The 14,276-nt window shown below is 35.4% G+C and overlaps 1 protein-coding gene across 2 annotated transcripts in view; it reads left to right on the top strand.

Annotated features, from left to right (window-relative positions):
- LOC106466382 (integrin beta-PS-like) overlaps positions 1 to 14,276 on the top strand; it is a 110,690-nt gene that overhangs the window by 12,881 nt on the left and 83,533 nt on the right. For both annotated transcript variants that reach the window (XM_013926665.2, XM_013926664.2), the window contains exon 3: positions 4,058 to 4,134. In XM_013926665.2, the coding sequence (XP_013782119.1) occupies positions 4,058 to 4,134 (77 nt within the window). The remainder of the gene's footprint in view (positions 1 to 4,057; positions 4,135 to 14,276) is intronic.

The following is a 14,276-nucleotide window of genomic DNA, read 5'->3' as shown; positions in this document are numbered from 1 at the left end:
GAAAGCTCAGAATGTCCCCCTAGTGGCTTTCTCAGCCATTTTAACATTTTGGACACCATCTCTTTCTTTTGAACCAAGATTTCAATGAGATAGGGTGTGTCTTAGTGTGCTTGAAATTTCATATTTTTTTAGACTAAAATACATCTTAGTTATTAAGCTTGATAAATTATAGTGGAATTCTATGGTATTAATGTAGTAATTTATGATTTTTTTAGTTATTCAAATGTATATATAAAACCTAAAAAATATTATTTTGTTTCATATCCTCCATATGAAAATTTTTTAAAGGCTTAGCAAATTATGTCAAGCAGCAACAACCGAGTACAAAGATTGTAATTAGAAGATTTTTGTTTGTTTTACTTCTTTATTTACTGTTCTGTGTTTTAAGAAAAATAGACTTAAGAACTTATTTCAAAATAGCAGTAATCTATATACATATATAATGTATAATAATTTAAATGTGAATGTATTTTACAAAATACTAATCTACTAAAACACAGCCAAGACAAGTTACTTTGTACAGACCAAAGGTCAGTTTTATGTTATTTGATACGGTAACATGAGTGCACGTGAGCCGTGTCATTGTAACTTCTGTATTGTTAGCCAGGCATGGCTGAAAGGTCAATATATTAAAAATAATAAATATATTTGTATGTATAATGTTATGAGATTTAAGTTATTTAGTCTAAACATTTATGTTTTCATGTTATAATTTGTGTTCATTCTAGAATGAAAGAAGCATAATATATATTTATTTCCTAATTTTTTGTGGTAGTTGCAAGATTGGTCAAATCTACTGAACCCGTACTGAGATTCATTACTGAAAATAACAGATTAAATATAAAGATTTTTCTTAAGAAATGTTTTATAACTATCTGGACATTATAAAGATTTTGCATGTGAAATTTGAAAATTTTCAGAAATATAAAAGTATTTTAAATCTTAAAATGAAAATTACTTTGCATGATAGATAGGCAACATGTGAAAAGAAAAAATGGCAAACAAAAAAAACATTGCTTTATAAACCTTAAGGCTTAATAAAAAAAAATTGATATTTTGAGTATGAACGCATTGTAATGTTTACTGATAATCTGCCAAATTTTGTTAACATTTGCTTAATAATTTAAAAACACACATTCAAATATTCTCCAAGCTTTCCATTCAACTCTCTTAAATTGACTGCATTCACCATACCTAAAGGCAACCTGTACCAGAAGCCAAAAACTTGTTGAAAAAGTAAAGCTGTCCTAGCTGGATATGACTTCATCCCAACCCAAATTTATATATTTGTCCTCTAGTCTTATAAATATTCCCATTAGATATGACAAAAGATGATACATCAGCACTGTCAGTTCCCTTAGTAATCTTAAACAGCTCAACTGGATCCCCTCTAACTCTTTTTTTTTTTTCCTAGATAAAACATGTTCAAAGATCTTAATATTACCATACGATAACATTTTCATCCTAGTAGCCCTTCTCTGAGTTATTTCTATCAATTAAATATCCTTTCTGAGGTAAGGAGCCCAAGACTGAGCACAATATTTCCAAATGTATCCTATCAAAGGACCTATACAATGATATCATAACCTATTTAGACTAGTATTGAATATTTCTGTAGATACAACCTAAAATCCTATTTGCTCAGCCACTAGCAAGAGCACATTGCTTGGATGGTTTAGGAGACTGACCAACTAGAACACCAAAATCTTTTTCTTCCATAACATTGCTAATATTATTCCCATCAAAATTATACTTATAATTCAAATTGTGATATCCTACATCCATTATCTTGTATTTTTATATATATAAAAGCCACTTGCTATTTACTTGCCTAGCTTACCAAATAATCCAAATTATTTTGTAAGGCAGTAGCATCTTCTTCATAGCCAGCCACACCAAAAACTTTGACATCGTCAGAAAATTTCAATATTCTACTGACCATTCATTAATGCAAGTTGAAAAGAGCAAAAGTCCTAACACTGAGTCCTGAGGTACCCTGCTCATGACATTAATCCAGTTCGACTGAACTCCCTTTAAAACAACCCTCTGCTTTCTTCCATCTTGCCAGTTTTCTATTCAGTGAGCCAACTTCTGTCCTGCACATACAGAAATAACTTTTTATAACAGTCATTTTATGTGGCACCTTTTCAAATGCTTTCAGAAAATAATTTAATCTACATAAGCAGCAACCTTTTCCAAGAATATTAAGAGATTAGTAAGGTAAGATTTTCCCCTAGTGAAACCATGCTGAATAGCCAACAGAATGTTCAGCTTTGTTAAATGACTTTGCAACCATCTTTTATTAGACTTTCAAAAAGTTTTCCCACCACTTGTGTAAGACTAGTAGGTCTATAATTACTGGGACAATTCTTATCACCTCCCAAGAAAAGAGGAGTAATATTAGCTGACTTTCACTCTTCTGGCACCTGCTCACTATTCAAAGACTTGGAAATAATAATAGCAAGTGACTTACATATCCAATCCTTAGCCTCATTCAAAACCCTTGGATAAATATATTTGGCTCAGGTGCTTTATCGTTTTTTAAACTTCCCAGTTTTTTCTTAACAAGCTCAGAATTAGTGTGATCATCCTATTCAACCATGTTTCCATCTAACAACTGTTCAGGTTGAGGAATACTTAAGTAAGGAAGCACATTATGCTAATAATAGGTAGGTAAACAATATTTTATATGCATAAGGAAGAGTTTTTATTGATGGTGGAACATATTACATGTTTTGACAGACCAATGCTTAACTCTTCATTAGAAAAAACTGAAGAAAAAATAGAATTTACTAACCTCATCATCAATCATAACCATCACATATTAGCCTCCTGATATCATCCCTCAAAATCGCTACTCCAATTCTAACATTTTGCTTATCCTAAGTGTATTTGAAGAAGTGTTTATTTATTTACTTATGATGTAATTAAAAGAATAGTCTGCTGTGTTTCACCACATTAAAAATATTTTTTCTTAAACAAGTTTACCAAGATAATGGTTTCTGGTTTGTGTTGTGGAGAATCACCTCTCAATTTTTGAATGCTTTCTGACACTGTTGGCTAGCCATCTAATGTTTTGTTTACTACCTTAACTTTACACTTTGTGATATTCCAAACACTGCAGCAAAAGCTCTTTTATTATTTTCATCCACCTTCAAAATCTTAAGAGCTATATTGGTGTTTTAAATCATTAGTAATGTTAAATAGCCATTCTTTGAGTGTAAGATAAATTAGGAATGCATCTGAATACAAATTCAAGCACCACTCCCAGTTTTGCTTCTACACAGTACTGTAGCTCAGTGTTTCCATTAGTGGATGTCTTGGTGTATTATACACCCAGAATTTTCATTTGTACTCCAAAAATTTAATATTTGAAAGTCTGTGGAATGTCCATGCTTTAATCCCATATGCCTATAGGCATGATAAATGTCAGACCTACCTTACTTTATTGTTGCATCCCTAAAGAAATGTCCAGTGCTTCTATTAAATAAAATATTGAAGTGGGTGTAAAAAGTTAAATTGTCTTTTGAATCCTTGCAGTTTACTTGTAATGATTGCAATAGTAAATAACTTTTACTAGACAATCTCCACCATCTTCATAGCGAGACATCATGTCTTCATTTGGTTATTATTGTTGTAATGCTTCAAAATATCTGGAATATACTGGCACCAACTGTATCACTTTTCAGATGTCTCTGAAGAAACCTTGCACACAGATAAATAAGACAAACAGTAAATAGTCTTCCTGTCCAAATGACTTGGTTTGGAACATGCAATGTGACAAAGATGCACAATAACAATGACATTTATCATACATTACAGTGTCCTGAGACCTCTGTGTTTTCAAATGGGACTTCCAAAACTGATAGTCTGAAAATCCTGGACTGTGTTTTGCAGTATATTCAATATGTTTGTTTATGAATCTTGTAAATTATTTTACAGTTTTTCTGCTGTCAAGTAACAAAAACATTTTATATACTTATTAGGTATGATGTGTATGCTTGTTAGTTGCATTTCTGTTATTACTGTGTGCCTTATAGTTTTTTTAAACTTTCAGGTAACCAATGTAATTCAAAAGAAACTTGTGGAAAATGTATAGCTTCTGACTCTGCTTGTGCATGGTGCAGACAGGAGGTAGGTTTTAATTCTAACTTTTTTATATTTACTTTTCCATACTTAATTTGATATAGCTTTGTAGCACTGCTGGTGATGAAAATTATCAAATTTAAATATTACTTTTTTATATTTGAATTATGAATTTGTTCTGCTTTATCTGATGTTTGGCCATTGATCATACTAATTCCAGAAAATACAGTTTAAATGTCATGATTTATGCTACATTTTCAAGTAACCGTGATATAGTAGTTCCTTAAAACATCATTATAATTGCTGCTATAAAATGAGATAAACATGTATATATTAATAACATTTTGTATATTTTTCCTTTTATATCAGAAAATATTTCATCAGCATTTTTTTCAGTCTTCCCATGCTAAGGTCAGGCAATTTCATGTCAGATAGTTCATAGACAGTTTATAGAGGGCTTGAAGAGAAGCATATTATTTTAGCTTCATGGGAGTGCAAATCTGAAGGTTCCTATCACTTTTTGGGTTAACCTAGCTTTAGAAGCATCTTTGCTGATATTATAATGTGAGTGCACCAAGTACAGTAAATGCTAAAAGTACTACCAAGTTGAATGCAGGACAGACAGTTTGAGATGGTTGCTCTTGGACAAGAGAAGAATGCATTGATACAGACATTTTATCCTGCCAGCTTGCTAATTAATATCATAACCATGTCCAACAGTGGATTGAAACACTTGGAAAATCAGAAGAATGCAGGTATAATCGGAAGAAGTACCTTTTTTATATCTTCAGGTTATAATTGCCATTCATCAAGAGAAAATTCCTCCATTGCTCTCATAATACCTCATGAACAGATGGTCACATATAGTTTATTATGTAAGCTTTCATAGTAGAGTAATGTGACTATCAATTAGTATATGTCAAGAATTATTCTCTGAAAACGTTCTAAAGCTTAATTAACTGATACCAAATTAACTTCTGAATGAACTACAACTCAGTATTTAATCTGTTGCTAAAGTAATGTTTAGAAGATGAAGGACAAGAAGTACTTATTTTTGATATTACATAAATCTTAGATCGCTTGTTCTTTAAGACTCGTGATGCATAGGTATTTATATTTGAATAAATTACTGCATCAACATTCACAGCAATAAATTTTTGATTTTATTGCTAGTTTAACTATAACATCAGTGGGCTTAAAGCTTGCAATAAAGAACAAAATTTAACATAGTGAATGTCCATGTTCATTTTCCCAATGATGTGTCTGATAATAAGGCTGAAACATGTAATAAAAATAAAGTTTAACATAGTGAATGTCGATGTAATTTACTTAATGGAGCAATTTGTTTCACATTCCTTAAAATCAAGTAGTACACCTTAGCTAAATTGTTATTGCCTATATTGCTTTGAGATAGGTGTGAGATGAAATACACACAAAATAAGTACTTTATTGATGTTTTGTTTAAAATGCATGGTATTTAATTGCATTTAAACTGTGAATTTGTATACATTTTCTTACTATATACCAAAGATTTTTTTTCTAATATGTTATTGTTGTTCATTTGTCAGAAACAAGAAATACATTACGGGCATTTGGTATTTTGAAATACATGTAGAACATTTTATGCAGCACATGTGCTAATCAACCAGGTTCAGGTATAGTTGTTCCTAATTTTGAACTATTGCGTAGAGGAAGAGCAACCAGTGAAAAGCACCTGCCACTTACAGTGACTTGGCTCTTGCTTTTACAATGTGCCCACAGTACAGGAGTATGTTTAGCAGCATAATTTCGAACTATTGTCTAGAGGAAGGGAAATCAGTAAGAAGCACCTGCCACTTACAGTGACTTGGCTCTTGCTTTTACAATGTGCCCACAGTACAGGAGTATGTTTAGCAGCATAATTTCGAACTATTGTCTAGAGGTAGGGAAATCAGTAAGAAGCACCTGCCACTTACAGTGACATGGCTCTTACTCTTATAATGCACCTACAGTGCAGGAACATGTTCACCAGCAAAGGAAACTTTAGACCTGATCCATAGTTCAGCATGCTAACTACTAGACTATGTTCGGCCCAAAATGAAAAAAAAAAAAACTGTGCAGAACAACATCTGACAAAGGTATATATTTCCTATATATGTACAGAAACATCTGGGAGGGCAAAAACAAATATTGAAAATACCTGACACAATAAGAATCAAGTATTATAGTTATTATAGAATAATGTAATGAAAGAACAGTTACTTAATTTTATGCAAACACTATGTTATCACTTTTAACAACTGATGAAACAAATGTTTATTCCATTGCTTGTGAATGATTAGCTTGTCCTGTCTAGATAAATCAGGTTTGTTATTGTTTATTTATTTGTACAGTGTCATGCATGTGTTATTACTGTTTTGGATGAATTTGTGCAAAGAAGTTCTCCTCCTTTAAATAAAATTCATCATTACAAACCAAATTGCTATTGGGAAAAAGAATCAAATACTTTTGTGTAAGAAAAGCTACTGTAAGAAATGTTCGAACACGGATGTCTAAAAAGAAATGATTTTATGTATGTATGTATTAGGTCGTCAAGAAATTAATGTTGCATTTTGGAACACTTTCATTAGCCCCCTCCCCCAAAAAACGTACATCACGTACAATAGTTAAATGAACCACCTAAATGTCATGTTAGGGTATCCTATATAATGTGTAAAGTTTAGTGTACTCTAATCCCTTATAGTGGTGGCAAACCATGAGACACACATTCGGTATGTAATGACGTTTGAGTACAAGAAGAGAAACAATGCCTCTGTAGCCTAAAAGAGTATCAACGAAGTTTATGAAAATGTTTTGAATGTTTGTAAGTGTCAACGATGGCTCAGCAAATTTCGTTCAGGTGACTTTAGCCTTAAAACTGTGATGGCAGGGGCTGACATGTTGGAATTGATAGTGATGCTCTTAAAACGCTTGTTGAGTCTAACCTAAGGCAACACACTCATGAAATGACCCTCAATTTGCATGTCTCTCATGAAACTATATGTAACATCTAAGGAATATGGGAAAACTCCATAAAGAAGGTGTTTGGGTGCCTCACCAACTCTCCGATGATCATCATTTCCAACATGTGAATGTTGCTTCGTCTCTTCTGGCACGTAATGCACATGAACCATTTTTGGACAGAATTGTCACCAGTAATGAAATATTGATTCTCTATGCAAATATTAAATGCCAAAAACAATAGCTCAGTCCTAGACAAAAACCACTTCTGACCCCAAAACCTGGACTCCATCTGTAGAAAGTGATGCTTTGCATTTGGTGGGACATCAAAGGAGTAATTCCTTTTGAACTCCTCAATCCACAGCGAACTGTCAATGCAGAGATCTATAGTCAGCAACTGGAACGTTTAAATCAAGCCCTTCATCGGAAATGCCCTTCACTCATCAATTGGAAAGGTGTTCTTCTTCTCCACGACAATGCATGTCCACATGTGGCATGTTTGACGCAACACAAGATTATGGAGTTGGGTTGGGAAGTTTTCTCCCACCCACCATATTCTCCAGATATGGTACCATCAGATTACCATCTTTTTTTGTTTGCTGCAACACCATCTTAATGGGAAAACATATGCAAATATGGAAGGTGTTAAAGAGGACATTGACGTGTTTTTTGCTTCAAAGGCAAGTGATTTCTTTATTCAGGGCATTAACAACCTGATTGTATGATGGAAAAGCATCATCTATAAGATTGAAGACTATTTCATTTAATAAATGTTTTGTTTTGATATAAGTTGTGCAGATTTTTTTCTTCTAATAAAAAGCGACATTAATCTCTTGATGATCTAATATTAAACCCAAATATTTATGAACTACTGGCCAAATGGACTATACATATGGCATTCCTGAGTCTTATATATATATAGACCCTTTTAGGTTTTATATATAAATGCATTTCAGTTTATGAATTGTATGTTCTGAAATGATACCATTATCTTTCTGCACACAATTGCTATTCCTCATACTTTGAGATTTTGCACATGCCACTAACCTTGAGCTATCTCCCATGACCTAGGACACAAAGTTTATGGATTTTGTCCATAAATAAAACAGCTGAAGTGTTCCAAATACAAAATTCTTTGGACATATATTGCCAAAATCCAATGAAGCTTTAGTTTTTTTCACATACTGTATAAGTAAACTTTTTTGCCATTTATTCATATGCACTAAAGTTTATTTGTGGGAGTATTTCCAGCTGTTGATAAAGTGATCATTGCTTTTTGTTTTCATACTTATGGTAAATATCAATTTAGTTGAGACTGTTAGTGACATTATTCGTAATGAGATGGAGACATATATTCAGCTCCACGGTATTCCTTCAGGGGACTCTAAGGCTGCATTTGAGGGTGATCCTTAACATTCTGGAGCGAATTTAGATTCGCTTTTTCCTGTGACTTCTTTTTGTCTGTTGGATTTTCAATTCCCCTGTGGGACAGTGGTGTGTTTGCAGGCTTGCAGCACTGGAATCTGGGATTTGATTCCTATAGTGGTCACAGCAGATGGATCAGTGTTACTTTGCTCTCACAAATAAACCTACCTGACTATATGTTGTTCCAATCAATGTTAATCTACTCAGTCTTTAAATGAAATATGAACAAAAAAAAAGGTGGTATCTTTGGGATAAGCCTTTGATTCGTTTTCTTCAGTTGGCTCATCAAGTCTTTCTCCAGTTGCTTTTGAACCTGCACCTTTCTTGAAGGCTTCAAGGTCTGAAGGCTAATGTTTCCATTTATCTACTTCCACAGACATTGTGGATCATGCAGTATGGTTTAGTTATCAGTTTAGTGAATTGACAGTTATGTCTAATTGGAACTTTGTGATTTAGCCTACCATTGCCAGGTGGAAGTATATTCCGATTCTCATATAATACATCTGCTCCTTGAATTTTGGGGGTTCTGTGGCAGAGGTTTTCGTTCACCTGCATACATTAATGTTCCCTGATGGGACAGGGTATATCTATGGATGTACAACTCTACTCTAACTTTCTGTTTTCCTTCCTACACTTGTTGGAAATATCTCAGGTTCACCACCTTCATTGATGACAAGCTAGAATCATTGTTAACAGGTATATTAGTTTGTTTGTCGACTTCTACAGTCACCCCTTTTCCTGTTGGCATCTCAAAATTCTTCGGCAACTACAGGGAGTCTTAGTTCCATCCATATTCGAGAGTCCTGACCCCGGACATCAGCACCTTTGGTACATTGGTACCCAGAATAGTTTCTATTTCCACGGCTCACCATCTGCGGCATCGGTGTTTGTTGTATGTCTTCAGGGTCTGTGGGAGCTAGACTCCGAGTATTTCTGGACATGGGGTACCCTTCCCCATAAATCCAGGAGCTTTTCATATCTTTGAGTCAGATCTTGAACCAACCTGTCAGATTTCCATTTATTGCAGATCTTTGTGAATTGGAATTTAATTCTAGGGCTGTCAGTGTCTGGCCGGTGTTGGGTAGTGAGTGAGTCATGTTTGTTCTTTATTCCCATCTGTTGTTGGGCCTAGGAGGACAGGAGATTGGTGCCCTGTCATCGATCTTTTTCGTCCACATCAAGGCCTTAATTCTCCAAGATTCATAAGTTACTCATTCCTCAATCTGTGTTGATTTTTTTACTGGGATTGTGGATATCCAATTTTGTTGTACTAGGCTCCTATCTGCACCTTGCCATAGTGGTGGCATTCCACCACTAATGGAGTTATTTGTGCACAAGTGTCAGATACTGCAGTTCAGGGTTTTTACCTTCAGACTAGCATAGGCTTCAGATAGGTTCTGCCAATTCCTACGAGTTTTTTTCATGTCACCTCCATTCTATAGCTCTCTGCACACTCCATTGAATAAACGACTGGTTACTGTTGGCACCATTTTGTGTATTGTCAAAACTGCACACCCGGATTCTACTTTCAGAAACCACCAAGGTAGGCTTCATTCTCAGAGCTGAGACATCTCTTCTTACTCTAATTCATCTTGTCTCTCAGTTGGGCTCAGCTGACTGGCATCAGGCTCTACATGATGGAACAGGAAATCCAACTCTTCCTCACCTCTCATTCTCCCACTCAACAGAAGGTTCTTTCTCTTCCGGTAATGTGCATTCTCTCGATTCCTTCATGCCTTTGGGACAAATGCATAAGTCATCCTTTTCATGGCCTTTATGCAACCAAGGGTTCATAACCATCACCTCACTAGCTTCCCCAGTTCCTTAGTCTGGATCATTATTCTATCTTAGGGGTTATTCAGCGGGATGCTACTGAGATGTGGGTTTCTATACTGACCCTCTTATCCTAAGTTCCATCTTTTCACAAATGCCTTGCTTCAGGGATGGGGTGCACGTACCAACAGTCTGGAATTCCAGGGTCTCTTTGCATGGATAATGAGGCTTCCCTACACATTGTTTTAGTTTTTCTTGTTCTTCCAAAGGCAATGCCTCTTGGTCTGGGCATGTTATGGAGAAAATCGTCAGTCCCCAATTTGCCAATTCATTGGTGGTGTCTTGTGTTTCTCATTGAGGAGGCACTTGGGCCAGGACTCCTTATTTTCAAATCTTGGATCTCCTTTCACAGACTCACTTCTATCATATCACCTTACTAGCTTGCTGTGTTCCACAGGTGATGACTGCAGTAGCAGATCTATTTTCTCAACCCAAGCAGATTCTCTCAACAGAATAGATGATGCATTGCAAAGTTCTGTTGGTTTGGCTTTCATTTTATAACTGTGTTTGGTGGGTTGGCCTCTCATTAGACAACTGAACTACTGGCAATTTGGGCTCCAGTACCTCACCTTCAGGCTTTGGCACTGGACACATGCCAATAGGATGGGATTACTATTCTAGGACTTCCATCCAATTCATATATTACTCAAGGCACTAACTATGTTTTATTCCAACCTATTGTCAGGGACTGTTGATAGCACCTGATTGGTTGCTACACCCTGGTTTCTGTTTCTGCAATACTTTCAAGAGCTTCCACCTCTTCCATTTTTTCTTAGGCCATCTCTGTGGAGACAGCCTTGATTTGACAGGATTCACTTGGCTGTTCTGAAGTTCCAGCTTCAGGCATAATGGTTATGTAGCCTTTTGTACAACATCAGGGTTTAATTTCGAAGGTTGACATATATCTGTCTCAGTTTTTATTCTTTATGTCCCCAGTACTCTCTGGATTCCTCAGGTTGCTTGGGGTCCTTTGTACTAAACAACCATTCCAATTACCGAAATAATATGTTTATGCTACATTTCATGCCCTTTCTCTACATCTGTTAGTGTCCTGCTTCTCATATGCCATTTATTACCTCTACCTGAAGGTTTATTTTTTGTTGCTGGTAACCTTCAGACATAGACGGTTGGAGTGGTTTACACTGTTTGTCTACAGAGCACTTTATCATTCTACCGCTGACTTCAAGCCAGTTCTTCTTATCAAAGACACTTGAACAGAGAAGGGGATTAATCCTTTTCACCAATTCATCTGATTGCTATATCTCACTTCATTGACTGATCTCATTCTTTGTCATGTTCTTTCGAGATGCTAGACAATAAATTTTTATTTTGGGTTCTCTTTGAAGGTTAGGAATCTTCTGCGAGTCATGTCCCAACAAATTTTTCATAGTTCTATGTCCTTAGTGGCCCGGTTGAATTATCCACTGGAGAACATTATGCAGACGAGTATGCGGACCTCCCCAATACTCTTATCTCACATTCTTTGCATGATCTTGAAGTATCTTCATCTGAGGGTTTTCTCCTACAACTTGTAGCTATATTAACCACTTCACCTAGATTATCTAGAGGGGTGAGTATTTTTATTTCTATATTTCAGGGTTAATTACTTCATTTTCACAGGATCCTACTTGGTGGCAAATGTTGCCCAGGCAGGTGTGCTTGTATGTAACCAATTCCACACTAGTAACCACTATTTTAATATACTTTATACAGGTTGCAATAGGTTCTGTAGAAATGAGGTCTTTATAAAAACCATCTAGGAGCTCACCAGATGGTATTACCATGCTATGCAGGAGTGCCACTCATGGACTATCATGAGTAAAGCTAAAGGGGATCCTGTCTATCCCTGCCAATCATCAAATTGAATAAATCAGGGTCAATTTGCTTTCAAAAATTTAGGGAACTTGGTTCACCTATTGCACTGTTTCCAGAGCACTGTTCCTCAAGACTCCCCAATGCTCATTACCCCAGATTCTACTAGTGGAGCTAGGGAGTCCTTACCCCACCCGGTTTCCAGTCACTTGGGTGGCAGACAGAGGCTTTTCTCCCAGAATGCTTGAGTGATTTCCTCCGCTCTCAGAGAAGAGGGTGAAGTTTGTGGCCCTCCTATCAGCATCCCTGGATGATTTTTCCCAGATGTCAGTAGGAGCAGCACCAGCCTACATGGGAGCCTTCTCATAATACTGGTTCAGATTTTATGCTTGGCTATCTGGTTGCTTCAGTACATTGTTGGTTGAAGGAGGTCTACTAGCTCCTCATAATTCTGAATGCACAGTGGTCCCATCTTGGATCCTTGGTTGAGCACACTTGTTCCACATCCTCCCCATAATTCTGGGGGCAAGTGGAATGCTCCTTGCCCACTCAGTTGGGAAGAGAGGTTGAATGTTCATAATTCCAGACTAGATGAGTTCTGTTCCTTTGGTTGAGTATGGCATACATGATTCCATCATTCCAAGCCTGGGATGTTGCCTTTCAGGCTTCTTCAGGTGGAGGAGAAAGTTTGTCCACTCCAGTAGTATTATTTTCTTGTCGTGGCTCTGGTGGTTTGGAATACATCACTCTATGGCTACAGGCTGGGATACGATCAATTATATATATCTATGTATTGTTGCAGTCCAATTGTCCTAACCACCAATGTGAGATATAGGAATCAAGACCCTTTAACTCTTTCAGCATGGGCTCGGTCCTTGGGACCCACCTCGTAACCATGCTGTAACTTTTAAATCAATAAGCATATGTAACGAAATTTGGCAGATTATCAGTAAATATTACAGTGCTTTCATACGCAAAATATTAATTTTTTTTATTAAGTCTTTAGGTTTGTAAAGCAATATTTTTTCTCATGCCTTTTTTTCTTTTCGCATGTTGCATAGCCAACATGGAAAGTAATTTTAATTTTAAGATTAAAAATGCTTTTGTGCATCAGAAAATTTTATAATGTCCAGATAGTTATCAAACATTTCTTAAGAAAAAACTTTATATTTTATCTGCAATTCTCAGTAACAAATCTCTGTACGGGTTTGGTCGATTAGGAATTAAATATATATTATGCCTTCTTCCTCCTAGAATGACTACAAATTATAATATGAAAACATAAATGTTTGGATTAAATAGCTTAAATCTCATAACATTTATATATATTTATTATTTTTATTATATTGACCTTTCAGTGATGCCTGGCTGACAATACAGAAGTTACAATGACGCGACGCATGTGCACTCATGTTCCTGTATTCAATAATATAAAACTGACCTTTAATCTTTACAAAGTGACCTGTCTTGGCTGTGTTTTAGTAGACTAGTATTTTGTAAAATACAGTCACATTTCAATTATTATACATTATATATGTATGTAGATTATTGCTATTTAGAAATAAGTTCTTAAACGTGCTTTTCTTAAAACACAGAACAGTAAATAAAGAAGTAAAGCAGACAATTATCTCTTCTAGTTATGACCTTTGTACTCAGTTGCTGCTTGATGTAGGTTACCAAGCCTTTTAAAATTTTGCACGTGGAGGATATGAAACAAAATAATTGTTTTTAGGTTTTTATATATACAGTATAACAACCAAAAAATCATAAATTTCTATATCAATACCATAGAATTCCACTATAATTTATCACGTTTAATAACTAAGATGTATTTTAGTCTAAAAAAATATGAAATAATGAGCAGACAAAGACACAACCTACCTCCTTGAAATCTTGGTTCGAAAGAAAGAGATGGTGTCCAAACATATTAAAATGGCTGAAAAAGCCACTAGGGGGACATTCTGAGCTTTCAATTGGTTATTCATATAGAAGTAAGTGTATATAAGGGAGCGTTTCCAAAAATGGAAAGAGGTGGGCAGGGTGTCACTGTGTTTGATTTATTACATGAGCGATATCTCAGCAAATTGAAAAGATAAGAGGCTCTTATTTTTTATTCTATCTTGGCAATATCAGTTTGTACA

This window comes from Limulus polyphemus, unplaced genomic scaffold (assembly GCF_000517525.1).
Source record: "Limulus polyphemus unplaced genomic scaffold, Limulus_polyphemus-2.1.2 Scaffold2243, whole genome shotgun sequence".
In the NCBI taxonomy this organism is placed as follows: Eukaryota; Metazoa; Arthropoda; class Merostomata; order Xiphosura; family Limulidae; genus Limulus; species Limulus polyphemus.
Note: the sequence above shows the minus strand (reverse complement) of the source record. Positions and strands in the feature narration are given on the sequence as shown.